Source organism: Dicentrarchus labrax, unplaced genomic scaffold (genome assembly GCF_905237075.1).
Source record: "Dicentrarchus labrax unplaced genomic scaffold, dlabrax2021, whole genome shotgun sequence".
Lineage (NCBI taxonomy): Eukaryota > Metazoa > Chordata > Actinopteri > Moronidae > Dicentrarchus > Dicentrarchus labrax.
Window position 1 is genome coordinate 3253919 of NW_026136711.1, and position 27833 is coordinate 3281751.

Sequence of the window (27833 nt, forward strand, 5' to 3'; positions counted from 1 at the left end):
CAGCAGTACCAGGCTGCAGAGACAGTTTTAGAGCCTGTGAATGCTTACATGAGGTGCTTGCAGGTATGGAGTCTTCTTGAACTTGCCATGCTTGGATCTTTGTTAGAGGTCCCTGTGGCACTTCAGACTCTGGCAGGCCTGACAGCTTCATGCAGTCGGTCTAAAAACGCAGCTCAGGGGCCCTGATGGGCATGTGATAGATATGCAGAGGTTGTTTTCGACAGGTTCATGTTCACATTGCATCATGAGGACCTGCTGCGTTCATGGACAACTTCAGAATAAATACAAAAAACAATGTCCACCTTGGTATGTAGAATATGAACTACTAACCTCTGGAGGTATGGTAATGGGTTAAACACAGGTAGTTTTACAAGATCCACAGCCCGGTCTAGCAGTTATTGTGGTCATATCAGGGTTAACTAGCAGAACATAAACAGCCAGCTCTCCAAAGAAAGAAAGAAAAAGTCTTGAACCTTAAGAAGGGAATTTATATTATTATGACTTATACTGTGTGACAGAGGCAAACAGGAAAAGGCCTACACTGATAAATGAGTGTGATGATACAAATAATTTCATTTTAAGTAAATAAGATTATGTCCAGTCAGTGTGGACCCACCAACAGGATCAAGATGATAATTTTATTTGACAGTTTTACAGGGGTGTCAGTCTGTAAAACCTGCAAGGAAACGTGCCTCATTCTGCCTACAGAGCTATTAACTCACTCAAAGAATTTCCCTTAATAGTTTCCCATTAAGAACTAAATCAAAATCGTGTACAAGATTCTGAGTTGAAAAGAGCACTTGTCATTTTTGAAACTCTTAAAGATCCCCTCCAGACATGTATTAAGACATATATATTTCCACAAAAGAAGTTTAATGTCCACATTAAAACCCTTAAAAAGTTATCTACTCCTTCTACCTCATTAAAATTACAGAATCTCTGAATATGTAAATGTTGTTCATTTCTAAAGTTTTCCTGCTGGACACAAGAAGTCTCCTCCTTCACTGTAAAGTCCATTCTCAGTGGATGTACACTGGTGGCTTCAAGTTTCTACATCACGCTGTACAAGTTGATACTGGACCAGGACTGACTTCCTAACTATTTGTGATGTCACAAATCATGCAGGTAGGCCCTATCCCTTAAAATCAAATTTTCAATTAAGTGTGAGCTGAGAGTAAGATCGTCCACTAATCGGAAGGTTGGTGGTTCGATCCCCAGCTCCTCCCGCCACATGTTGAAGTATCCTTGAGCAAGATACTGAACCTTGAATTGCTCCTGATGCTGTGCATCGGTGTGTGAATGTGTATGAATGAGTTAGTTTCTGTTTGATGGGCTTTGCCATCACTGAGTGAATGTGTGTGAAAGGGTGAATGTGGCACGTAGTGTAAAAGCGCTTTGAGTGGTCCGAAGAAAGGAAAGGCGCTATACAAGTACAGGTCCATTTACCATCAGAGGTAGGAAGGACAAAGCATGTATTTGATGCCCTGGGAATATTGTTGGCTCTGATTGGTTGTTTTTGTTCATATTAATTATTTTAATACATTTTTTTAAGGTGGCTGATAATTGAAATTATTATATAATAATTATATATATAATATATAATTATTATTAAGGTACATTTCTGGCAGTGGCCATATCCGGGATATTTTGGCTTTCTTGGCTTTCTTGGCCTGGTGGATTCTGCAAATTACATTAGGAGCATTAGGAGAGGCACCAGATTGTTTCACAGATTATCTGTCTCATGTACTACTGTCAGGATATAGTGAAAATGTCAGCAAATATGACAAAAAGTTATTTTTTATTAAAGTTACCTACTGCAACTTTAATGTTTCAGCACTATGGCTTCTTTAAAGGTTAAAGTATATGACCAGAGTTTAGATTTTGTATGAGAATAAAATGCAGCTTTTAACACTAAATGGTTCAGGTCATGATCACAAGATTTAGTTTCTTTGAGCCTAAGTAAACTATAGAAAAACAGAATGATTGAATGTGTGCAGGATTCGACAGCGATAAGCAGTGGCAGAAAATGAAGACGTTTCCATGACAAAGTGTGTGAGATGGAAGCGATAGTGTGTGTGGGTGGAAGCAGATGGAGCAGATGCTGCAACATTAACAGCAGTGTCTCGACTTGCTGGAACACGGCAGCTGCCTTCCTTCAGGCTACTGCTCTCCCACCCATCAACAGGCTGAATACTCACTGCTTTTACAGCAGCTCACATTATCACCCCTCTTCGGTAATGATATACACATCCATACATTGGTTTGCCATAAAGCTATATTTTACAGCGATCATTTCCTGCTTGATCACATTTAATGTCACTGTTCTGATGTGGTTGGCATTTCTGTTGAAGAATGAGACTTACTAATTAAAATCCTGTCAACATACACTCAACCCCAGGGCTCTGGAACACATTTTTTTACTTGGAGTAGTTTCATTTTATGTTTCTATTTCAATATGTTTCAGAGGCAAATATTGTACTTTTTACTCCACTACATTTATGTGACAGTTGTAATTACTAGTTAAGATTTCACAATCCTTCCTTTTTATGTGTTTGTATATAATCTGTGCACTGAAAATGATGAAATTCTTTTCATGATCAATGTTATCCAGTACTGATTAACTATTTTTCAGCAGTATTTAGCAGCTAAAAATAGCCCCACCTTGGCCCACCACTTTAAAATGCTACTTAAAGGTCCAGTGTGTAACATTTAGGAGGATCTATTGTCAGTCAATATAATATTCAAAGCTATGTTTTCATTAGTGTACAATCACCTGAATATGGGAATTGTTGTGTTTCTGTTACCTTAGAATGCCAATCTAAGGTAACTTGCAAATGTCAACAGGAGCACTAGGAGGAGCCACAGGAACCTGATTTTTTCACAGATTATCTGTCTCATGTACTACTGTCTGGATATGGTAAAAGTTTCAGGAAAATTTGACAAAGTAATAATAGTCCAATCATACAATAATGTAACGCTAAACTGGACCATTCTGTATAATAAGCACTTCAAGAAACTTCAGACCCATTATTCTGATAATATGACATTTTGGTTAGCTTTGCAGATTGATACCACTCTTAAGTCTGTATGATAAATATGAGGCCAGAAGCAGCAACTGGTTAGCTTCGCTTAGCATAAAGATGGAAAATGGGGACTCAGCTTCTCTTGTTCTGTTAAAGATAAGTAACACCTGTAGAGCACATTAATTAACATGGTATGTAACTGGAGTTGCTGCCCATCTTGATAAATGAGCAATTCCGTAATACATTATCAAGAGTAAGTGAAAGTACACAAAAAAGATGAGTAATCTCATGGGAAGTACTGTCATTTGGGTTATCTCAGTTTGGGTTTGGAGACTTAACATGTAGAACAGAGAGTCTGACTTACAACTGGGGGCATGGAGGTTGAAAGAAGTCGGCATTCAGCAGGCAGCAAGGGTCTAACTAGAGAAACCAGAACTTGCAAGAAGCAAGAAATCCTCACTGAATAACAAAAATCCTAGTCTGAAATTAGCTTCTTTTATGATAAAATTATTACTATTAGAGACAGAATTTATCACTAAATGCCCTCAACAGGTTCAATTCAATTCAATTCAATTTTATTTGTATAGCGCCAATTCATAACAGAAGTTATCTCAGGACACTTTTCAAATAGAGCAGGTCTAGACCGAACTCTTTAACATGACAGGTATCACTGTCTCTCCAAGTTCAGGAATTAATTGAATAATTTATACATAGAAACCATCCACCTGTCTGTTAGGCCCCATCCCAACTAGGCTGCTTTAAGTCTTACCCTTAATTGGCACTTCTTTACTGGATATGATCAATCTTTCTTCATTGTCAGGATATGTACCACAGTCCTTTAAAGTAGCTGTAATTAAACCCCTTCTTAAAAAGCCCACTTTTGACCCAGGGGTTTTAGCCAACTATAGACCGATTTCTAACCTCCCCTTCCTCTCTAAGATTCTGGAGAAAGTAGACGCCAAAGAGTTGTGTGACTTTCTACATAACAATAGTTTATTTGAGGATTTTCAGTCAGGATTTAGAGTTCATCGTAGCACAGAGACAGCTCTGGTTAAAGTTAATAACAACCTTTTAATTGCTTCTGACAATGGACTTGTATTGTTAGATCACAGTGAGGCATTTGACAGATTGTTCTCAGTTTGTACATGTTAATGATGAATCCTCCATAAACATTAAAGTTAGTCATGGAGTTCCATAGGGTTCTGAGCTTGGACCAATTCTATTCACTTTATATATGCTTCCTTTAGGCAACATTATTAGGAATCACTCCATTAACTTTCACTGTTATGCAGATGATACCGATTTATATCTATCAATCAAGCCCAATGTTATCTAAATAACAAACAAGTCTTAAAGACATAAAAACCTGGATGAGCTGCAATTTTCTGATGTTAAAAACTGAAGTTCTTGTACTTGGCCCCAAACACCTCCAAGACTCACTGTCCAGAGATAAAGTTACTCTAGACGGTATTACCTTGGCCTCCAGCACCATTGTCAGAAATCTTGGAGTTATCTTCGATCAAGATATGTCCTTTAATTCCCACATTTAAGAAAACCTCTAGGACTGCCTTCTTTCATTTACGTTACATTGCAAAACTCAGACACATCATGTCCGGACAGATTCAGAAAAACTAGTCCATGCATTTGTTACTTCTAGGCTGGATTACTGCAACTCTTTATTATCAGGTTGCCCCAATAAGTCCATTAAACGCTCCAATTAATTCAGAACACTGCAGCACGAGTACTGACAGGAACTAGGAAAAGAGATCACATCTCTCCTGTACTAGCTTCTCTATACTGGCTCCCTATAAAATTCAGAATAGAATTTAAAATCCTCCTCCTCACCTATAAAGCTCTTCATGGTCAGGTCCCTTCATATCTTAAAGAGCTCATAGTACCCTATTACCCCACTAGAACACTACGTTCTCTGAATGCTGGGCTACTTGTGGTTCCTATAGTCTCTAAAAGTAGAACAGGAGCCAGAGCCTTCAGTTACCAAGCTCCTCTCCTGTGGAACCAGCTTCCAGTTGTGGTTCGGGAGGCAGACACCCTCTCCACATTCAAGAGTAGGCTTAAGACATTCCTCTTTGATAAAGCTTATAGTTAGGGCTGGATCAGGTGAGTCCTGAACCATCACCAGAGTTCTTGTGCTTTCTCGTCTCGCAGGTTCTCATGGATCCTGGTGGAGCCTCCTGCTATGGTCCTGCTGGACTCCCATTACTAATATTACTGATATTGTTGTTATTATTATTATTATTATTACTACAGTTACTATTATTACTATAGTCACTGCTCATTGTCCACCATCGTTGTTGTTGTCGTCGTCTTCATGTTCATCATCATCATCACAATCAGTAACTACTATTAATATAGTTGTTGCTACTGTTGTTGCTGTGCACCTTTGTCTCTGTCCCTGTCCTTCTGTCTTTAGCCGATTCTCCATTCTCTCGCTCTCTCTCTCACCCCAACTGGCCACCCACTTAGAGCCGGGGTCTGTCCTAGGTTTCTGCCTCTTAAATTTTTTCCTTGCCGCCCTCGCCAAGGTCTTGCTCATGGTGGGAACTGTTGGGTCTCTGTAAACAATGTAAAGTTTGGTCTAGACCTGCTCTATTTGAAAAGTGTCCTGAGATAACTTCTGTTATGAATTGGCGCTATACAAATAAAATTTAACTGAATTGAACTGAACTAACAGAGTGCGCTATAACCAAAACCATGCTGCTGTGATCCTCATTGAGTTGAGGGTTTGATTCCCACTGAGGTGTCCCACACATGTACTCAGATATCAATAAATCATACTATCTAATGGTACACATATCAATGAGATGGTAGATGTTACATTAGGGTGGTGACAGACAAAGACATCAAGCTTATGAATGTACGTAAGTCCTGAAAGGCCAATGAAACAATTGAATGAATTTTTTTTCATGATTAATGATCTCTCTTTGATTATAACATGGATATTAAATGCAGCAGAATATGACAGACATAGTGTCCCTAAAGATGTAGTTGGATTTCTTAATCTGGCTTACTGAACTCACTTATACGGAAGCCATAAAAGACAAGTGAAACATTTTTTTTTCTCAAAACAGGTGAAATTTTTCTTGCTCACTACTTAAACTTGATTTAAAAAATATAATGATCATTGATATTACACACAGTGCAGCTTTATTAAAATGAAAATAAACTTGAGCATGAAACACATTTTTTCAATTAGTATTTATTATATATATATTTATTATTTCTATTTTATTTCATTTCAAACTCAAAAGTAACAATTTGTAAGGAAATATAACACTAAAATCAGACACTTATTTACTTTACTTCTTGTAATACAATTTTTCTCATTTGCTTTGGCTCAGTTCCTGAATTTCTCATTCATTCAAGGAAATTGCATGTTTTGGTGCATGTGTGCAGAAGAGTAAGTACAGATGTCTACACTTAACTCCACAGTAACTACTTCTGTAATAACAAATCCTTAATTGTTTTTTAAATGTAAATTTTAAAAATATCAGTGCAATAATGCTTAATTCCTTAAATAATTACTCTACAAGTTCAATAAAAATGTAAATGTAAGTTTAATAAACTAAGCATTTAATATTCAGTTTTCAATGCGATTGTTAACTGCAGTGAAACCTCTGGAAAACAGATTGATCACTGAAGTTTCCTCCCTGCTACAGACAATGACAAAGATCCTCAGTGAAGCAAAAGCTAGTGTTTCTCCTATCCTGACAGAACTACATGAGACAGATAATCTGTGATAATGTATTGCTATTTTCTTTCACTAGAGAACGCCTCATTAGGGTGGGAACACACTAAACCAGGGTTCCATCCAACTGACCACACTGATTACAAATTTGTGTGTGTGTGTGTGTGTGTGTAAGTAAATTTTTCTCCCCTCATCTGGATGCTCAAGGTCTGGCTTCTATGGTCATACTGCCCCCTGCTGGGGTTATGGTTCATGCACAGATATCTCCCATAACGGCACACATCACATCACAAAGAAGGCCTGTTTCATAGTCATACCTCAAAGAAGGTAATGCACCAAACCAGTAAAGACTATATGGACTAAAATTTTTATAATCTTTTCTGAATATTTTTATTCTATCAACACAATCCCGTGGTTCTCAACCTGGGGGTGTCATATGCCAAATATTGTGGAAGAACATGTATCAAGCTTGGCCCAGTGCTGAGCAATGTATAAATATTGTATTACAGCCTAAATCCAAGCACTTTCCAGACCTGTGACAACATTGATTCTTTTTTTAAAATGTTGCTCTAATGCATTTCTTTGCATTAACTAGAGGACTTCCCTCTCTCATCACATTATCATAATACGGAACATGAGGTGTGGTGGGAAGCCCCTATAGTTAGTAAGTGGACCTTAAAATTGAGCTATTGAGCAAAAAGTGGAGAATTTTATGCTGAACATTTTCCTTTAAAGTCCCCTCCAATCAAAAATCAATGTTTCTTGTTGCTACAGGGTGATGTGTGATCTTCACTGTGCAGAATAAGGCCTGGGTTTGAGTCCAGCCCGAAGCCATTTGCTGTATGTCCTCCCCTTGTGTCAAATTAAGCCAAAAAAAATAAAAAATAAAGACAGCAAGATTTCCACCTCATTTGGTCTTTACAAGTTAATTTTATTGACAAAACTTACTGGATATTACAAATTCACTTTTATACAAATCTATTTTTACTCAAGGACTGGACACATGAAACAAACAAAGGACAGTGAAATCTTTAGCAAACAAAGAACAGCTTAACGAGATGAGCCTCATCCACTTGCAGCCACTTCAAATGGGTAGTGCTGGGGGAAATCCTGGATGACTTTCAGGGCTTCATTGTACAGCTCTAAATCTGTAAGACAAATGGACAGAACATACTGTAAGCTACCACAGACGATGCTGCTGTATTCATCTGGATGCAACTGATACTGAAGGAAGACCTACCGAAAGCAATGCCCTTGTCCTCTCGTAGCATGTTGTATGTGGTGGCCATTATTGCTCCTTTGTTGGAAACCATGCCGATGACCTCAACAACACCACTCAGCTCTTCTTCAAGCTGAGAAAAAAATATGCTGAAATAATTACATTATGATGGCAATTTGTAAAGTCTGAATTATGGTCTGTCTGCAAGACAAAGAGCAAACAACTTTGAGCTTGTTTTCTGAATGGACTTTGGTTTGATTAGGGCTATGCTAACTTAGTTCATAGTCAAGTAAAACCAACAGCTGGAATCAAGTGACAGACACATTCTATTTTCAGCGATAACTAGGTAGTCCACTGTCCTCTTTTACTTGTCTTCGAGCAAAGCTTTTCTGTCTCTATATAAATATGAAGTAGTATCAGAGCTGTGGGTGCACAGACAAATAATTGGATTCACGTTGGTGGAACACAGCATACCCCTTTCATCCAAACCTGCATAAAATGGCGTATGCTTTTAGCATACAATCCACACTACTTCAACTGTCTTCAAGCTTCCAACCCAAAGTGTCTTTCTATCTTTCTCAGCTCTGATTGGCTGTTTTCGTTCAGGCCGGTAAATTCTTTCAAATACCATCAGGAGCACTAGGAGGAGCCAGAGAAACCTGACCCCCCCCCCCCAGATTCTGTTTCATGTACCGCTGTCAGAACAGTGAAAAGTTGAGCAATGATAAAACAATTATTTTTAAAAGAGTTACCTACTGCTACAGCTTTAATTAGCATCATTATTTCACGTCACAGCAGCTGAATAAGGCAGAAGCCATTCGTTCCAATACGAGCAGAACTTGGGACAGTTTTGGTCCACACACTTATTCACTGCTAAGAGTTACATGAAAAGATTGATATAACTTCCAAGCTTGTACAATAAATATGAAGCTACTGCTGGCACCTGGTTAGCTTAGCTTAACATTGCACACTCGTCTTTTCGGTTCTTCAGTTTCTGTAGAGATCAAACAAGATGTTAATTAGTGAGCTTCGGATGTGGTGGTAGGCCAAAATGTTGAGAGCAGTGCATTCATAGCTTCATTCCACTCTTGCTATTGTGCATTCTGGTTCACTGACATTCTGCCAAGGACACTTAATGGAACTGAGCCAATGTAACTGTCACCGTTTTTCCAGATTTGACAAATGTTTGCTATGCAACCAGTCCAGAAACCGTCATTGCGTGTGTCTCACTCATTCGTGCTAGTCTTTTATAAGGGGGAAATCACTAAGCCGGCAGCTGTCACTTTTACCAGGCCAAAATTAAAACAACCAATCAGAGCCAAGAAACATAAAGATGCTTTGGGTTGGAGGCTTGAATATAGTTGATTGTTGAGGCTCATTCCCAGAGTCCCAAAGCATCTGTGTTTGACATCCTGAGAATGAGCCTCAACAATAAACTCTCTCGCCTCTGATTGGTTGTTTTTGTTCATTAGGAGGAGCCAGAGGAATCTGATTTTTTCACAGATTATTTCTCTCATGTACCAGTAACACAGTGGAAACTTCAGCAAGTGTGACACACAGTTATTTTTTATAAAAGTTACCCAATACAGCTTGAGCCAAACCAGAATAAGTTGTTGGATCACTTAAACGGCAGCTCTGGTACCTTTATAGGGTTAATTAGTCTTACACCTGTATTAACCCTACTACTCATGAAACAGGTCTATTATTCCTATTTAGAAGACTTATATATTTTTAGGTATTCTGAACTGAACACACACCACCAGTTAGCTTCAGTTTGATTCATTATGAGATTCAGTGAGAGTACTCACAGGGTCGTTGAGTTCAACTGTCGCAATCTTTCCTTCTCCATCCGCCACGGTGAACGTTTTTCCCGTAGGGTGTACCTGGCAGAGCAGAAAACAAAGGCTTCATGTTAATGGCGTTGACAGTTCAGTTTAGTTAGCTTACAACTGTTTTAACATTTTAGATACAAGCAACACTGACCTTTTCAACCCGCCCAACGAAACAGACCGGTCTGCTTATGTGCTGCGACAGCATGGAGCAGTTTATTCTTGGTTTCGGGACGTCCAGTATGCCTGCCATCTTAACGACTTGCTGTGTCGGCGTTACTAAACTCTGGACAATGCAACACTGCGCGGGAAATGCTTGGTTCCATAGTTTTGTTTCACGCGGAAGCTTACGCGGGCGGAGCATGTACGATTACGTTGAAAACCCTCTGGGCTTGTAATTACCATAGACATATTACGGCAAACCCAGGAATAAAAATCGAACGCTTTCGCTTTTTACAACGACATATCCGCTGTGCTCTACCATTTTATTCCTCGGAAACACAAGTGAATGGTTCCGCTACGTGTTGCTGCCAGCATCATTTGTAGAAGAACTGTGGGTGGCATTTATAGTTTCTACACGAGCACGGGCGATACGGAGGCTACTGACGTCAGCATCATAACTTAACAATATAGCAGGGAAAGTACCGACGGGAAATAATAAGGTTATATCCTGTAAGTCAATACCGTAGCAATATTTAGCAGAGTCGCAGTAAGCTGAAGGTAACCGAATGGAGCCGAACTAAGTGAACCCGTATTCTGAACTTCATGACAAGGCACACCGACAGTAAGACCGTCTTTATTAACCGGGGAGAGCCACAGCTTGGGTTTGTGTTAAAACAAGCCGTTTGGTATGGAATTTGAAATGAATATATAATTCCAACAATTCATGTATGTTAGACGTCATGATGAAGTCGGGTGCATAAGGCAGTCATTTCCTGCATATATGTATCATCTAACGTTACAAGTGTCTCAGCTTGTTTTCAATCTTTAAAGCGACAGGAAGTCGTGGGCAAAAAATAGAACTAACGTTATATAAACTAATTATGGTTACATTTATTTTTCAGTGTCATGCAATGCTAAGACTAGTGTGAACAACAGAATAAAGCCAAACTACAATTTTATTTCAGGGGTTGTAATGTTAGAGTTTAAAATGTCTGCTGCTTTAAAGCTGCACTATGTCATTTAATTTTTTTTTTTTTTTTTTTTTTTTTCGTATTTGAGAAAACTTTAACTATATCCTGTTGAACTGTTGAATCTCATTCCCAGGGCCTCAAAACAGGCACTTTGGGGATGACACTCAGCAATCAACTATCTTCAAGTGTCTTCATATCTTTCTCTGCTCTGATTGGTTGTTTTTGTTCAGGCCCGGTGGATGCCATTAGGAGCACTAGCAGGAGCCAGAGGAACCTGATTTTTTCACAGATTATCTGTCTCATGTTCTACTGTCAGGATATAGTGAAAGTTTCAACAGATATGACAAAAAGTTATTTTTAGAAAAGTTACCTACTGCAGCTTTAATCTTATGTTTGAGAACAAACCTGTAAATGAAGTCATAGCTCTGTTAGAGAAGCACGTCTATCTCCAAACAGTTTGCACTTTGAGTGTAATCTTTTCTAACATTTACAATGGCCCTTGCTCAAATGAATAGGGACAGGCACTGGAAATAAGCTATTGCTATATATGCTGTGATACATTGCATTGATATATATTGTATAGCAATTTTCTGTATCTGTCCCTATAAAATAAACATGTAATGAAATTAAATGAAACACTGACAGCTATAACGGTCTAACCTTTAATTTCCTCTGTTGACAGGATAATCATGTTCAGTTTTCTTGGACTCCGTAAAGACTCGAAGAAGTCAACATCCGAGAAGGAAGTAGATGGAGGCTTTGTTGTGATTGGTGAGAAACCTCATAACCTCATAAAATGGAATTGACATTTTGGTATTTGGAAATGCTATTTATTTGTGGCATTTTGGCTGTTTTTTCACCATACATTTAAAGCGCCAATTAGTGGTTATTTAATGATAGTAAACCAGCAGTGGTAGAGGGTGGGGGACCATTTTTAGAAGTTGAGTTAGTTGAATGGTTGGTTTGATGTATTACGGTCTAAAGGGTAGCTCCACTGTTGCCTATATGCAGGACGTTACATCCACAGAATTTTAAACAGAGTCCGGTGTGAGTCATTGTTCCTCATATAGCATGTTCTGTATGAGGAACTGGTCAGCCATATGGCCCTTCAAAGATCAATAATAATGCAAAATTAACGGTTTGGTTAATTATGAATTAGTCTCTTTGGTGGAGTTTGTGTACTTTTTAATGCCATAACTTTAAAAGGTGAATGCAGATGAATGCTAGCTGGTTTTAAGTTAATAAGAGTCAGTTTTATTTATTACAGATTAAAGTCTTTTTCTATGTACAAATAAAATTAATCGATCTCCATCGGATGGACAATTTACAGGTTTTATTACGGTACAGTTCTACCACTCACAGCCAGGACAGTGACTTTCAATTTTGGAGTGGACATTGGCTCCCTGTCTCATGATTATCCATCACTGTGTGACAATATCACACATTTCACAACTTCTTCAGAGCATGTGACTTTGTTCTGCAAAGACTTGCGAAAAGAAATATTCAGATATATAAAACTGCGTAGTGCAAACCTGTAAGCGGTCTTCTCATTGTAAATAGCACCTGCAGTGAATTGTACATGTACTCCTCTTCCCACAATCATCCATAAATGCTCAATGCTAAATAGCTCATGAATATACTGACCTGTTTAAGGAACCTTTGTTGGCCTATTGGTGAAGGAAAGACGGAGTAGCCGATGTTAAATATTATTGGAAAGTAGTGTGTAAGTGTGCTATCAGCACCAAACAGTAACCAGCAAACTGTGTAGTTACTTTGGTAACGACTGAAGAACTCCTTAAATACTGTCACACAAACATGACAGATAGTAAATTAACAGTGTTATGAGTCGGGGTTTAATTTGGCGTATATCGATCCACCAAAAAGAACCTATTTTATTGAGAAATTGTATTGACACTTTGACAAGACTCTTAACACTATATTAATTTTTTTTTTTTATAAAACTACAAAATCAGCCTGTGAATTTACCTGTCCAATGTAAAATAACATTAAAAATCTGTAACTGTAAATAATCATACTATTACTGCTTATTTAAAGAAAATTTCCTTTTTTAACAAAAAAAAATACATTTGCAAATCGATAATCTTTTCACAGTTATTACTGTTCATTTAATAGATTAAACTTTTGAATTAAAATTGAATACTGTTTATACGTTTCACAGCAACAGTAGAAAAAAGTATTTGTTCTGTAATTTGACATGGATTTGTTTGTTAATTGACAGATATCTTGTATAATTATGGAAGTGTTCACAACAAAAACTATATATATTTTTTTATCAGTATTGCATTATTAAACTACAACTTGAAAAATATTTTTTTACCACTGACAACATCAATAATTAGGGTAATTTCACAGATAATGACTTTAATGACAGTTCTATAATCTTTAAGATTCAGATTAAAATAAAGAAAAAAAAGAAAAATCACAGCTTTACAGCTTTGATCAAATTTTAGTTTGGCTTTATTCTGTTATTCACAATAGCCTTAGCATTGCGTAACACTGATAAAGCATGTATACATAATTAGTTTTGTTTTAGTATTTGCCCAGTACTTCCTGTTATTTAACACTACCTTAATGATTGTATATCCTCCCACTGTAGTATGACTTAGCTATCTGTTTTTACCTAAAACCACAACAATTCCCATGGATCAAGGTTCATCCTAAATAAAACTTTATTTTACTTCATCTCCCAGAGAAGTTCTGTATCATTCCCTTCTTGTGGGTTTAATTGGAAGAGCTGGTGGAGCTAACACAGATGGTCAGGAGCTGCATGTTATTTTTGGCAGAGGAGAACAAGTGTCAGAGCCAGGCTTTCTTTTTCAGATTGAGGCAACCAACTGAGCTTGCAGACGTTCACTGTAAACTTCCTGCTTACCATTTAGTCACGTCCTCTTATCAAAGATGGCCTTATAATGAGCAACTGAATGGCATATAATAATGAAAAGGCAAATACAGCTTTATCAAATGTGTTTACAGTCAGAGGAGAAAAAGTGTTTTTAAGAGTGCATCTGTTATTAAGTTTTCTTTTTTCACTCATGTAGCCTATTTCAACTGATAGGAGCAGATGTCCAAAGCCGAACTGATGGTCCCATGCAGGACTAGATAACAGGTGTCAGGCAGGCCAGACCAAACAGAGGCTGTGGAAAGTCCCAGCGGGGCGAGGCTGTGGGGGAGTTCTGCCAGGCCAATGTCCCTTCTTCTCTGTCGGTGTTTGGTTGTCCAGGCAGAAAGCACTATTGTTTGAATGAAGGCTTATCTATGGGGTCAACCGTTGACTAGAGTTATTATTAACTTTATTAATTATAAATTAATTATAAGCTATTATTCTGACATTTTGTGGACCAAACAACTAATTGATTAATCGCTACAACATCGACAGATATATCGATAGTGAAAATAAACATTAGTTGCAGCCTTACCCTTGTCACTAGGTGGGGAAAAAGGTGACTAGTTATGGAGCTTGACACATACTGCAGCACTCGTGTTATTTGACAGAATAATCAAACATTTTGATGATAATAATAATAATAATAATAATAATAATAATAATAATAATAATAACAATATTTATCTGTATAACACTTATCAAAAACAGAGGTTTAAAGCTGCAGTAGGTAGCTTTTATAAAAAATCACTTTTTGTGGTATTTCTGACTTTCACTGTTTTCGGCTGTGCTGCAGAGGCAGAGCGGGTCGTCCACTAATCGGAAGGTTGTTGGTTCGTTCCCCTGGCTCTTGCCGCCACATGTCGAAGTATCCTTGAGCAAGATACTGAACCCCAAATTGCTGTGGAGCATCGGTGTATGAATGAGTTAGTTTCTGTTTGATGGACTTGCCATCACTGAGTGAATGTGTATGAACGGGTGAATGTGGCACGTAGTGTAAAAGCGCTTTGAGTGGTCAGAAGACTAGAAAGGTGCTATACAAGTACAGGTCCATTTACCATTTACCATTTGCAAGAATGGATTTGTTTGTTAATTGTTAATCTTATATAGTCAAGGACGTTTTCACAACAAAACGTTGAATACATTTTTTTTATCAGTGTGTAAGCATTGGTAAACTGTCAAAATACAAACAATAATTGCTGTAATTTTAAAGATAATTACTTTCTATAATTTTGAGAATTCAGATTAAAATAAGAAAAGTCAAATAATAACAGCAGTCTTATGTAAATTTAAGCCTGATAATTTGTATTATAGCAGTGTTCACTTGTATGTATAGGTCATTTCCTTGTTTTTACATGTGTAAATGTAAAATTACACAAGATTTAATGTCAAATAAAAGCTAAAAACTATATTTTAATTAGAGAAAATTACTGTATTTTTACAAGTCAGTTATTTTCTGTAATTTTACAGTAATCTTTTTGGTGTCTGCCGGACTATTACCGTTTTCTTTATTAGAATTAATCTTTTACAGTGTAGAGGAATTGTTGTTGAAAAAGACAACAATTACAGCAACAAAATTACATCCACATGTCATGAATTGTTTACAAATTGCTGTACTTTTTAATCAGGCACCCAAGAGTAAATGAAAGTCTGTAGATTTTACGGGAAAAACTGTCAAACCATGACAGTAAAAGACCTTAAACTCGAAACAGATTAAAGCTTCTGTAACAGTAAAACACTGTGATATCTCATGGTAAATACTTCATTTATACAACATTTTAAATGGGATTTATCTGGAATAAAGTCATTTTTTTTACAGACTGTAAATAGCACAGAAAACCAACGTCATAGCATTCATATGCTATTTTCATTCGGCAGAACTGTTTCTTTTGATGATAAAAACGTATTTATTTATTTATATTATAACTTATTTATATGGGAAAATATGGATTAAAACTTCAAATGAGCGGTACTAATGTCCTTTTACAGTAATAGATGTATGTGTATTTATATTTAATGTATTTATTATTTATTAGTTCTGGCAACCACAGCTGCCAGTTTTTACTGTAAAAACATATATATTTTTTTTACATTACAGCGTCGTTTTAGTGTTAAAAAGTACAGTTGCAACAAGAGTAAACATGGCAGGCACCTTGTGAGAAACATGATCTGAGCTGATGGTGGATCAGATGATTGCAGATATGATCTACGCACACACAAAGAGGGCTTTGGGTCTGGCTGACTCCCCGAGGAAAGCACTCCTCTTCCATTAGGGAAGCTGCCGTGGAGACGCGCTGAGCTAAGCTGAGATCAGAGACAATGACATCACAGCGTGAATGATTTCATTCTGCGGACAGAGCCCGTTTGGCCCAGGAGAGGGAGAGAAAGATGGCAGCACTACCTTTTCACGTTCTCCTATCAGGGCCTCCACTTACTCAGTGTTTCAGCAACTTGACGAGGGAGATTAGTGACAGCAGGCTGCTGCCAAGCCCCTAGCATAGCCTTAAAATAAGTAGGGATGTATAAGAAGATTATATTTCTATCATCTGGCACATCTGTATCTTATTTTTTTAACATTGGAGTGACCATTCTATTCTGATAATAGGGGTGTAATAAATGATTAAAACACAGTAATGTGATGTTTTGTTTTGTGATATTGCATTAAGTCTGAAAACACATTTTTGTGTTTAAACCCCATCATATTAGTATATAATTAGTGGACAGAGCTTCCAGTTCTGTGAAGTGAAGCAAATGTCGAAGTATCTTAATCCTGCATTCTTTCTAATTGCCAGCTGGTATAATTGCCAATAGTTATTAATATTGAGTCTTATGGAGAAATGAGCCGACTTTTGACTTGATTTATGAGCTCAGTAAACAGTTTCCTAATGAGTTTATGTTCTCAATATCTAGTTTCTTCTAGTCTTCTTCCATACAGCATAAAGGCACGATAAAGCAGGGTATGCTTTAGGCATTCTCAGTGAGTTCGTCCAGCTCAACGCACCAAACTAAAATCGAACATGGAGACGTCCATAATGCCAAACACCAGGCTACAAAACGGTACTCCACTAATGAGGGACATCACGATAGGTTCACACTTGTTAAAAAGTCCAACCTCTAGATAGAAACTGGGGGTTACCATGTTACAGTGACTGGAGAGAGATAAATACATACAACAAATACAATACAGAGAAATATCTACAAAATATATTTTCTTGATCAAATTATGCAGTATATTGAATGTTAAGCCCTGTATCGTGGTCATGGTGTTGTAAAAAAAGTGCCGCTAACCACAGTTGTACCTAATCAGAGGATAAAAGCAAAATGGGGCCAATATACAAGTGCTTGGGCCGAACAGGGCATAAAGCTCAGCTCTTACTTAATATAGTGAAATTGTGTTTGATCATTCCTAGCAGTCGTAATGCTTTTTAACCCATTAATGTGATCACAAAACCACTTGTACACCACAAATAATCCCCCCTTTGACCTTATTTGTGCTGACGGAAAAAAACTACTTGCCACATTACAGTGTTACAGCCATGTTATCTGGTCTATGAGCATAAATGCGTATTATAAAGAAATCCACATTTTGAGGTAGATAAAAATCTAAAGCTTGCATTTATTTAGCAATCACTGTCATTAAATCTAAATAAATAAAAAAGTTTATTGCATCAAGTGCTCTAGAGTGAGATGGTAGTATTACAATGTTTAGTTGTGAAGATGGTGCAAGCAAAAAGGTCACTATGTTACGCTACTGATAAAATTTTAGGATATAATCACTGTGGGAAACACAGATGTTTGCACATACAGTGGTTGAACCTAACATATCAACCTCATGATGCTGCTCGAGGGCATCACCAGAAGTTATAAGAATACATCATCAGGGAAGCATGAATGTCTGAACCAAACATTCCATTCAGTAGAGGTGAATACTATATATCACTGGATACATGAAAATGATGTGCTGGTGGTGCTAGATGAAAACTCCAATGTGGATTATAAATATCTGTTCATCATTTAATGGCAATCCATTGAATCTGATCAGCTGACATTGCCATTTGTGTAGTCACACAGCTAGTGTGGCCAAAAATACCGCCAATTAAAGCTGTAGAAGAAAGTTTTTCTAAAAATACTTTCACTATATCCTTACAGTAGCACGAGCCAAATAATCTGTAAAAAAAATCTGGTTCCTCTCGCTCCTCCGGCTCCTCCTAGTACACTCAACAACAATGAACTCTTTCTTGGCTCTGTTGTTTTCATTCAGGCCCGGTGGATTCTTGCAAATGCCATTAGGAGCACTAGGAGGAGTCTAGACTCAACATTCAACTATTTTTTTGGCTCTAAGTCTTTATCCAGTCAATTAAGCAGTAATCAAAATTAAAAAAAGTAATCAGAATAGTTTAATTGGGATTGTTTCAGCACTTGATTGTGTTTTTTCGTGTTGCCCAATTACTACAAATCATACTCAGTTTCTGCCATCTTTCCTGTGCAGGAGAGACAGCTGAAGAACAGAGGAGGAAGATGCAGACCATGAACATCGCACAGCTGTCAACAAATGTCATAGTGCTGCCATCAAAGGTGAGGATGTTGAGCTTTTCAGTTCATGCTGTTAAAGCTGCAGTTGGCAATTTTTATAAAAATATATTTTTTTGTCCTTATTTGCTGAAACTTCCACTATATCCTGACAGTAGAACATGAGACAGATAATCTGTGAAAAAAAATCAGGTTCCTCTGGCTCCTCCTAGTGCTCCTAATGGCATTTGCAAGAATCCACCGGGCCTTTAAGGAATGCAGTCTAGACCTAGGGCCTGTCCTCGAATCCGGATAAATACTTTATCGTATCGGCCTGGCGTCCAGACGGATACGGTGTTTTTGGGGTGTGAAAACAGTATTTTTTGGAAACGGGTCCCAGAGTGTGAAAATCCGAAAACGCCGGATTGCCTGGAGTTGTCTGGACGGCGAAAACAGATTTTTTCCGAAACGATGACGTATTAGCCCCGCCTCTAGCCTTTAACCTCAGCCGCTGCCGCTAGACGGATCATAACAACAACAACGGAATACTACTACTTGTTTGTAAACAGCAGGCTCCATGGCTTCTCTTCCGGTTTTAGTGTATTGGTGTGGCGGCGTCACAGCGCCACATACAGACCTGGCATATGTACTACAGCGTTTTGGGTCGTTTCAGTGAATCTGTGTGGACGCAGATATTTCTGAAAATTACATAATTGTGTTTATGGAGATTTTTTTCGAAACGACATCATATTGGGTGAGGCCGCGTATTCGTGAGGACAGGCCCCTAGTCTATTTGAAAAGTGTCCTGACAACTTCAGTCTCTCATAACATTTGTTATAGATTTGGCACTATACAAATATAATTGAATTTAATTGAACGAAAATAAACAATCAGAGCCAAGCAAGATAGTTGATTGTCTCATTCCCTGGTCGTCAAATAACACTTTGGGACTCTGGGACTGAGATTCTTGCAGATAAGGAGCACTAGGAGGAGCCAGTGGAACCTGATTGTTTCACAGATTATCTGTCTCATGTACTACTGTCAGGATATAGTGAAAATTTCAGTAATAATGGAAAAAGTTATTTTTATAATAGTTACCAAATGTAGCTTTATTTAAATTTCCTCTGTGGTATTGTAATCACCATTGTGGAACTCTTCAATCAGAGCAATCAGAGGAAGAAAAGAGATTGTTTCCAAAGCAGGAAACGGTCTGGAAGTCGTGTTTTTCTTCATATGCTGAGTAAGGCAGCTCTGAGACCAGTCACTGTTTGGATCCCAGCTGGCCTTGTCCTGCATGGTTCATTCAGAACAATCTCCACTGCTGTGATGTTGACAGGTGCTGAGCCAGTGTGCCAGAATGTGCCACTACCATTCACCACGCTGGCTTTAAAACTGAGCTGAGACACAAGCCTCCTCAGAGCTCTGCTGGCTTTCTGACTGCTGTTACATTTACTTATGAGCTTTAATGCTTCAGTGCTAATTGCTTAGTTTCTAATTAAGGACATTTTTGTGGACAGTGGTGTGCACGTTTGGTCCATATGGCATCCTGGAGCTACCACATGTCACACAGTCAGTGAGTGGCCCTCCAGTTTTAATCACATGGTGCAACAAGAAGGACAGAGATGCAGCAACACTGTACCCTCACTGCAAAGCCTACGTCTGCAACACACACACACACACACACACACACACACACACACACACACACACACGTAAAACTGTGTTCTCAACATGAGACTGCAGCAGTAACTAACAGTGGGGGATTACACAGGTTATACAGATGTAGATTTAAGCCAATGTCTTAAACCTATGAGTCAAACTCATTAGGAAACCAAATGACCCAAAAAAGGGGTTTTTTTTGACCTCCCCCCTCTCTCCCCCCTCCTTTTAAAAAATTTTTTTGTGTGCGATAACTGAAGCAGATTAAGTTACCAGATTTTAAAGTATGTAAAATACTGTGCTGGTTTTTTGTAAAAAAACATGTGTGTTAACATATCTCAAATCTAAAATGGTCTTTATAAGGAAGGAAAGGCATTCACACTTTAGTTAGAGCTCAAAAAAAAAAAAAAAGAAATTTTTTTAAAAAAAAAAACACGTTTAATTGTACATTGGATTAATTTTTACGTGTGTTCCTTGTTGAATAAAAAGGAGTGGGCACTAAAAGTCGGATTAGAGAGATCCTAAAATCTTGGCATTTTTGTCTTAAACCTATGAGTCAAACTTTTGGGGTCTTTTTTCTAGCTGGTAGAGATTGTTGAGGAGACAACATTAACAACAACTTTATGAGGCCCATACTAAGTGCTGTTTGTAAACAGGAAGAGGTGAAAATTAAAGAAAAAAAAAATTAAAAAAATGACCCTAATTAAATACTTTCTTAAAAGAGGTGAAAAAAAAACCCTCCCAAAAAAATAAAATAATGGATTGAAAAAATCAAGAATAATCAGCCAAAGTCCGCACATTTATGCGGGGCCGCATTTTTTAAAAAAACCCCATTTTTTTTATTAAAAAAAAAAAAATTTTTTTAAAAAAAAAAAAAAATTTTTTTTTAAAAAGCCAATTTTCCCCTGTTGCCATGGGAACGTTATGAAGTGACGTAGTTACGCGACGTGAACATCATCGAAAAGGTACCCCGCGATGAAAACCATACAGTTGTAAGTATATTAGTAGTATGTAAATGTACGTTACCGTAAGAGATTGCACTTACTGCATTGGAAGCACTTATTTTAACAGAAGATGTCTGTTTTATATAACTACCTCTGTAAAACAGGAAGCACACATTTTATGTTTTTATATTTTATTTATTCATTTTTACAGAAGTTGTCGCATATTCCTTTTGTAAAGCTACAGAACTTGTTTGACTCATCAATGTAAGTAAGTTTGAGCCATGTGTTTATTAAGGTCTGAAATAAAACAAGATGAGAACTTAAATATTCCCAGCACTTTCTGTGATGTAGTATGCTTGCTTATCATAGGAAGTAATAAGAAATGACTCTTTACATTAAGGTAGTAGCCTAGTGAGAACAGGGTGTTGGGGGAATCACTTTTTTTCCCTCTTTTTCATCAATCACGGTTTTTGCCAGTTCCCGCAGTTTCATCGCATAAAATTGCATAAATATCCCGCATATTCCATCGCATATTTTAAGAAAACGATTATCTTTGCCAAAATTATTGCAATACGCGATGTTCATCATCTCATGAAATATAGACGATATCATGAAAATATACTTCGTACTTTTAAAATGGCACTAATCACTTTATCTTAGATTTTGTTAAGAAACACATATTTATTGTATCTCTTGTCCCCTTGTTCAAAATAAATCAGGAAATCAACATAGGACTGTCTGCTGGAGAGATACACAGCTTTTTCAAGTCAAGCCATGTGAGGATATTCATGATTATCACGATAATGGAAATTCATCACGATAAATGTTTGTGTTTTTATCGCAATACACAAATATATAAAATGCTTAAAATTAAAAACTAACTAGAGACCATCTTATGATGGGATTACACGAGCTGCGATGCCTGTCAACATCTTGCTGTTCCAACCCCTGACTACTCATTACTACGTTGTTACATGAGCAGCGTGAACCTATCGTGACGTCACCCATTGGTTTGTGGAGTACTGTTTTGAATCCTCAAGTTTGGCATTATAGCCGTCACCATGACAGTGTGTCTGAGCCAGCGGAGGTGACGTACTGTGATTACAGATAAACAGTACACCAAAATATATTTGGGAAACGATTTTAGTTGAGAAATAGCCAACACAGTAACAGAATCTGGATTCATATCTGACCAGCACTGCCTAGTTTGACAGTTTGATCTGAGTTTGGTGCGTTGAGCTGGACAGACTCACTGAGAATGACCTGTCAATCATAAGGTAGCCACGCCATAAAGCATATCATGCTGTATGGAGTAAGACTGAAACTAGAGATTGAGAGCTTAAACTAATTAGGAAACTGTTTACTGAGCTCATAAATCAAGTCAGAAGTAGAGTCATTTCTCCATAAGACTGCATGGTATTGGTTTTATTGCAGCCAATAGAGCTCCCCCTGCTGGCCATTACATAGAATGTTCAGCTTCACTTCACAGACCTGGAAGCGCTGTCCATTATAAGTACTGTCAACGGTTGGTCCAAACCCATTTGCAAACTCAATCTTCATTTTGATCTCAGCTCCATACCTATGAAGTGTAGTGACTGGATCTTGCACGGTTGTGAAGCTATTACGCTGACAAAATGTGGGACACATACAGACTTAAACATCTAGCAAAGTACTGTAAATCACCTCAGTGGTAGTTCCTGCTACAGTTGGGGACTCCAGGACCACATTTTGCCATGATGATACAGACCCACAGACTCACAAGGTGAAAACAATACCAGCCAAATGCTTCAATGTGGCCCAGGATGCATTAGCGTTTATACTACAAAAGATATGTGCTCAGATGCCTCTCAGACCACCTCAGCAAGTGGTTTGAGTGATCGGATAACAGTGCAATCTCAGTGGTTTACACTGTATTCAGAACTGTCTTGTGATCGGATCACCCAAGATGCATGTTAAATTAGGTGGAAACAGGCTCATAGTGACTGTGGCTATGTACAGCGACAACACTGACAATGCTACCAGCATCACAATCAGCTCCAGGTGTAGGATCTTTGTTTTGTGCTTTGGCTTATAGAAATATAATATAGCAGAACAGAAAACAAGACCTGGGACCCTGTTGCTCCAGTCCCACAGCAAACTTCTGCCTCTCAATTGCAGAGGAATAACTATTTCCTGTAACATGCGTTTAGTGTCACATTTGCCTTCAATTTTATGTTAAAGCACAAGTGTCAAATCTGCCACTCTGGATGAATTCTATATCCAGGCCTGCACTACTTTGAAGCATGCATGTGTAAATTTGTAAATTAGACAAACAACAAGCAGAGGAACATTTCTCTCTTAAAAGGTTGTGACAACGCTGTGTTTTCCCTCTAACCAATGAGCTTTGCCAAGATTGTTTCAATTTTACTTTTGGTTTTCGTGCATATACACCCTCACTCTTACAGCACTATCCCCCTGAAGTCACTAATGCATAGTGTACGTTCAGCACATGGTTTAAATGGTAAATGGACCTGTACTTGTATAGCACCTTTCTAGTCTTCCGACCACTCAAAGCACTTTTACACTACATGCCACATTCACTTGGGGTTCAGTATCTTGCTCAAGGATACTTCAACATGTAGCAGGAGGAGCCGGGGATCGAACCAACAACCTTTGGATTAGCCTCTGAGCCACAGCCGTCACACCTGTCAACTGTAATGGTGGGGACTACAACTTTGCAACTTCCTCCCTTAGTATGTTAAAGAAGTGAAGGCTGGTGTCTTCACTCTCAAGATACTCAAATTGGGATTTTAATATATAATATATTTTAATATAGGTGATTTTTATACAAGTTGTTTTAGTCATATTTACTGAAACTTTCACTATATCCTGACAGTAGTACATGAGACAGATAATCTATGAACAAATCAGCTTCCTCTGGCTCCCTTAGTGTTCCTAATGGCATTTGCAAGACTCCACCAGGAGCACTAGGAGGAACCTTATGTTTGACCAAGGTTTAAAGCTCTCCCCTCTGCTGCTTGTGGGGTAGAAGACCACTGTGAAAAGAGATTAGATGACCAAATGTGTATCTAAAAGTAATATCTCAACACTGACATTAAATCTGCTCTTTCCTCACAGCCATTTTGTACAGTTCCAGCTCAACCCGACACAAAGCACCCTACAGCTCTACCTACTACATCGCCGTTAGCAGGGACCTTAGTGGTGGAAGCTGCACCGAATGTCCCGGATCTTCTGGGGGATGTCCCCTTCACCCTGGCTCCTCATGTTCTGGCCATGCAGGCGGGGTTCCCCCTAATCCCTGACATGCTGCTGTCCCGGGACTTAAACTACAACCTGGCTAGTTTTCAGTACGACTTCACTTTAGAGAACTCTGTGCTTCAGAATGCCTAGTCTGTTTAAATTTGTTATCAGGAGTTCACACTGTAGGGAGCTTGGCAGATTGTTGGTTATGTGAGAGGTTTCAGGCCTACAATATAGTTCACAAGCAAGATTATGTAGCATTATGAGCAAGTGAAAGTCCACTAAAATGACATAAAACATCAAATAAGTTGTAGAATTGACAAGCATCAAATTTATGAACTCCTTATCCATTTTCTACTTTCAATGTAGAGGCGTTGAAATTAAATGACATAACGTTGGGCCACCAGGGCCATCTCACTGACTGTACAAATGATGATGTTGAAAAGCTTTATGGAACTTAATGGACTCCTGTTGAGTTGCTCTCAACGTGAGCACAGTTATTACAGATATGGGCCTGGTTGTGATTGATTAAGACATCATGACTGTGAAGTCCTTAGGCACACTGCAGATACAGTGATGCACAGTGCGTTATATGGATGTTGTGAATTACAGTTTATTAAAACTTGGGTTTCTGTCAGTTCTGATAACTTTGCAAGACATTTGCTGAGATATGGGAACATTGCTGTAAAAAAGTCCAGAGGCGTGAAGTCAAAAATGATCATTTGATTACTTGAATTCTGCTACTAGCACCGAACCTAAAAGGTTCAGATTAAATATGTGTTAGGTTGTTTTGAAACAGGGCTCGACAATTTGGACTGCCCCCTTGCCTGGGACAAGTAAAAAATGCCATGTTGAGCTAGTTAGAACTGCAGTAGGTAACTTTTATAAAAAAAAAAAAAAAAAAACTTTTTGTCATATTTGCTGAAACTTTCACTTTATCCTAACAGTAGTACATGAGACAGATAGTCTGTAAAACAAAATCTGGTTCCTCTGGCTCTTCCCCGTGCACCTAATGGCATTTGCAAGAATCCACTGAGCCTGAACAAAAACAACCAATCAAAAAATATTTTCATAAAATTACCTACTGCAGCTTTAAATCATTTTTGTTTATTTCTGTTCCTGTTTTGTGGTTCACACTAATGCACCTTAATGCTGGTTGCCAGCGTTACAGTTGAGTGTAATTAATTTGCCAAAAAATAGACATAACACGCAATAAAAAAATTAATTTGACTGATAGTATTATTATTTTTTATTCTAATTTTAATAATATTGTTATCATGAATAATTGTGCAGTTAAAGTCTGATATGGCGATAGCCCTAAACTGAAGTTGATATATTACTGTATAGGATTCCATAGTCCTTGTGCTGTGAACTGTCTATTGTTTGGAATAGGTCTTTTGAAGGAGATTTTTTTTTTTTCAGCCCATTTGAGGATGTGGCACCAAAAGATGAAGCATTAACTTTGAACAAAGCTTAGTACTTGGAAAGGAAATGCCCTACCTCCCATTGAGTTAAACCCAAGTCTTAAGTAGAATCACCTATTAATGTACAAACCGCAGAATGTTAAAATTGTTTGAATGATGAAGTAAAAATGTACGGTAAGACTATTTTTACTATCTACAACTCATGTAATAATTGGATATGATGTGATTTATATATTGGACATAATATTTAGCAAAAACACTCTCTCCCATATTTGACTATTTTAAAACTGTTATTCCCCACCGATAATCACTAGGCTAGATTTGTGTTCCCTGAATGTGGCCTTTTTGATATTTTCCTGCCACCATTAATTTATTGTAAAATGTATTCTGTCTTTGCTTTCTTGTGTTTATGGGATACCTTTTTCCTTAGAATGTATTCAAATATACATGCCATTAGTGATGACTTTGCCAAGTTTAAGTATGTGTACTTTTTACTTCTCAAGACATTTTTTCAAGCCATGACAGCATGTCCTGTACTGTAGTGTACCGATAAAGAGATTAGAAGAAGAACATATATTTTATTAGAGATTAAAGCTGCAGTAGGTAACTTTTATAAAAATATATTTTTTCCATTACTACAGAAATCTTCACTGTGTCCTGACAGTAGTGCTACATGAGACAGATAATCTGTGAAAAAATCTGTTTTCTGTAGCTCATTCTAGTGCTCCTAATGGCATTTGCAAGAATCTACTGGGCATGGACAAAAGCAGCCAATCAGAGCTTAGAGAGTTGGAAAGTGCTTTGGGTTGGAAGTTTAAAGATTGTTGATTGTTGAGTCTCAATCCCAGGGTCCCAAAGTGTCTGTATTTGATGACCTGGGAATGAGACTCAACAATCATCCATCTTTCTGGCCTCTGATTGGTTGTTTTCATTTAGGCCCAGTGGATTCTTGCAGGTGTTATAGGAGCACTAGGAGGAGCCACTGGATTGTTTCACAGATTATCTGTCTCATGTACTACTGTCAGGATATGGTGAAAGTTTCAGCAAATATGACAAAAAGTTATTTTTATAAAAAAAATGTCCTATTGCAGCTTTAATTTGTATGAGCACTTAAATTAAGGCAGGAGTGTGACTTCATTCTCTGCTCAGGACACCATGACTCCACTATATCTTTAAATAGCTAATAGTTGTTTGCTGCTATTTTAATGTTTTAAATCTTGTGTATATATATCTTACCTTTAAGAGTGCAATATGCTGAATTTACGAGAGCTGTGATAGTGAAGGTCATTCCAGCTCCTCAATGTTTTTTACTAACACACACATCAGTCTAATCAAGAACAGTCAAATGACAGGTTTGAATTATGTTCTAAACAGATTACATGAAGTTGGCTGAATTGATATCACTACCAGGGTAATTTTCCTTTGAGTTATTTTGTAAATAGAAGCTTTTAATATATTGATAGCATTTTGACTGAGAAGAGAAAATATGTATGCATAGAGTCATGAATCTACCCAGAAATGTATTAAACACTGTATATGTACCTTTGATTGTTTATACATGATCAAATTTGGTTTCTTCAAACCTGGTGTGCATTTAACATACATTCAATATACCTTTCACATTCTATTTTATAAGCAAATTAGCCATGTGTTACCACTAAAATCTTCATAAACCATCTTATTCCCTGAGTTTGAGCTGTAGTAGGCTTTTTTTTTTATAAAAATGTATATGCATTATGTGCATATCATTGATACATATTTAAACAGAATATAACATTATAACTGCAGTTAGTAATATATTAATACATATCATACACACTGTGCAAGAATTCATTCTTTCCAGTGATTGTAATATCTTAAATGTCCATGTATCTGACACCAATAAATCAGATGAAAGAAACTTTTGACAGTTAAAGCTGCAGTAGGTAACTTTTATAAAAATTACTTTTTGTCATATTTGCTGAAACTTTAACTATATCCTGACAGTAGAACATGAGACAGATAATCTGTGAAACAATCAGGTTCTTCTGGTTCCTCCTAGTGCTCCTAATGGCATTAGCAAGAATGAAAGAAAACAACCAATCAGAGCCAACAATCAATCAGCCAAGAAACGTGTAAAGATGTGTTGGGCTGGTGGCTTGAAGATGGTTGATTGTTAAGTCTCATTCCCAGCATCAATATGTAATGGCCTGGGAATGAGACTCTACAACTATCTTTCTCACCTCTGATTGGTTGTTTTCCTTCA

At 37.6% G+C, this 27833-nt stretch overlaps 2 protein-coding genes across 4 annotated transcripts; one reads left to right on the forward strand and one right to left on the reverse strand.

The window, feature by feature from the left end:
• Positions 1-7639: 7639 nt before the first annotated feature.
• rpa3 (replication protein A3) lies at positions 7640-10241 on the reverse strand. The gene is made up of 4 exons (XM_051415424.1): positions 9932-10241; positions 9757-9831; positions 7970-8081; positions 7640-7877 (listed from the first exon to the last, which is right to left on the reverse strand). The coding sequence occupies exons 1-4, from the start codon at positions 10139-10141 to the stop codon at positions 7795-7797; spliced, it is 480 nt and encodes a 159-aa protein (XP_051271384.1). The 5' UTR covers positions 10142-10241; the 3' UTR covers positions 7640-7794.
• Positions 10242-10311: 70 nt separating this feature from the next.
• umad1 (UBAP1-MVB12-associated (UMA) domain containing 1) lies at positions 10312-27129 on the forward strand. Of its 3 annotated transcripts, none has more exons than XM_051415415.1 (4): positions 10312-10449; positions 11593-11681; positions 18302-18387; positions 24042-26056. In XM_051415415.1, exons 2-4 carry the CDS (start codon positions 11600-11602, stop codon positions 24312-24314), a joined length of 441 nt encoding a protein of 146 aa, XP_051271375.1. In that variant the 5' UTR covers positions 10312-10449; positions 11593-11599; the 3' UTR covers positions 24315-26056. The 3 variants fall into 3 exon arrangements, with proteins under 3 accessions (XP_051271375.1, XP_051271373.1, XP_051271374.1); XM_051415413.1 differs by having other exon boundaries at positions 10325-10625; positions 24042-27129; XM_051415414.1 differs by having other exon boundaries at positions 10332-10561.
• The last annotated feature ends 704 nt before the right edge of the window (positions 27130-27833 follow it).

Coding starts and splice junctions, on each gene's coding strand:
- umad1 (XM_051415413.1), top strand. CDS start 10,543: ATGACAAGGCACACCGACAGTAAGACCGTCTTTATTAACCGGGGAGAG. Junction 10,626..11,592: donor GTGTTAAAACAAGCCGTTTG/GTATGGAATTTG, acceptor CTCTGTTGACAG/GATAATCATGTTCAGTTTTC. Junction 11,682..18,301: donor TGGAGGCTTTGTTGTGATTG/GTGAGAAACCTC, acceptor TTTCCTGTGCAG/GAGAGACAGCTGAAGAACAG.
- rpa3 (XM_051415424.1), bottom strand. CDS start 10,141: ATGCTCCGCCCGCGTAAGCTTCCGCGTGAAACAAAACTATGGAACCAA. Junction 9,832..9,931: donor TCGTTGGGCGGGTTGAAAAG/GTCAGTGTTGCT, acceptor CTGCTCTGCCAG/GTACACCCTACGGGAAAAAC. Junction 7,878..7,969: donor GGACAAGGGCATTGCTTTCG/GTAGGTCTTCCT, acceptor TTTGTCTTACAG/ATTTAGAGCTGTACAATGAA.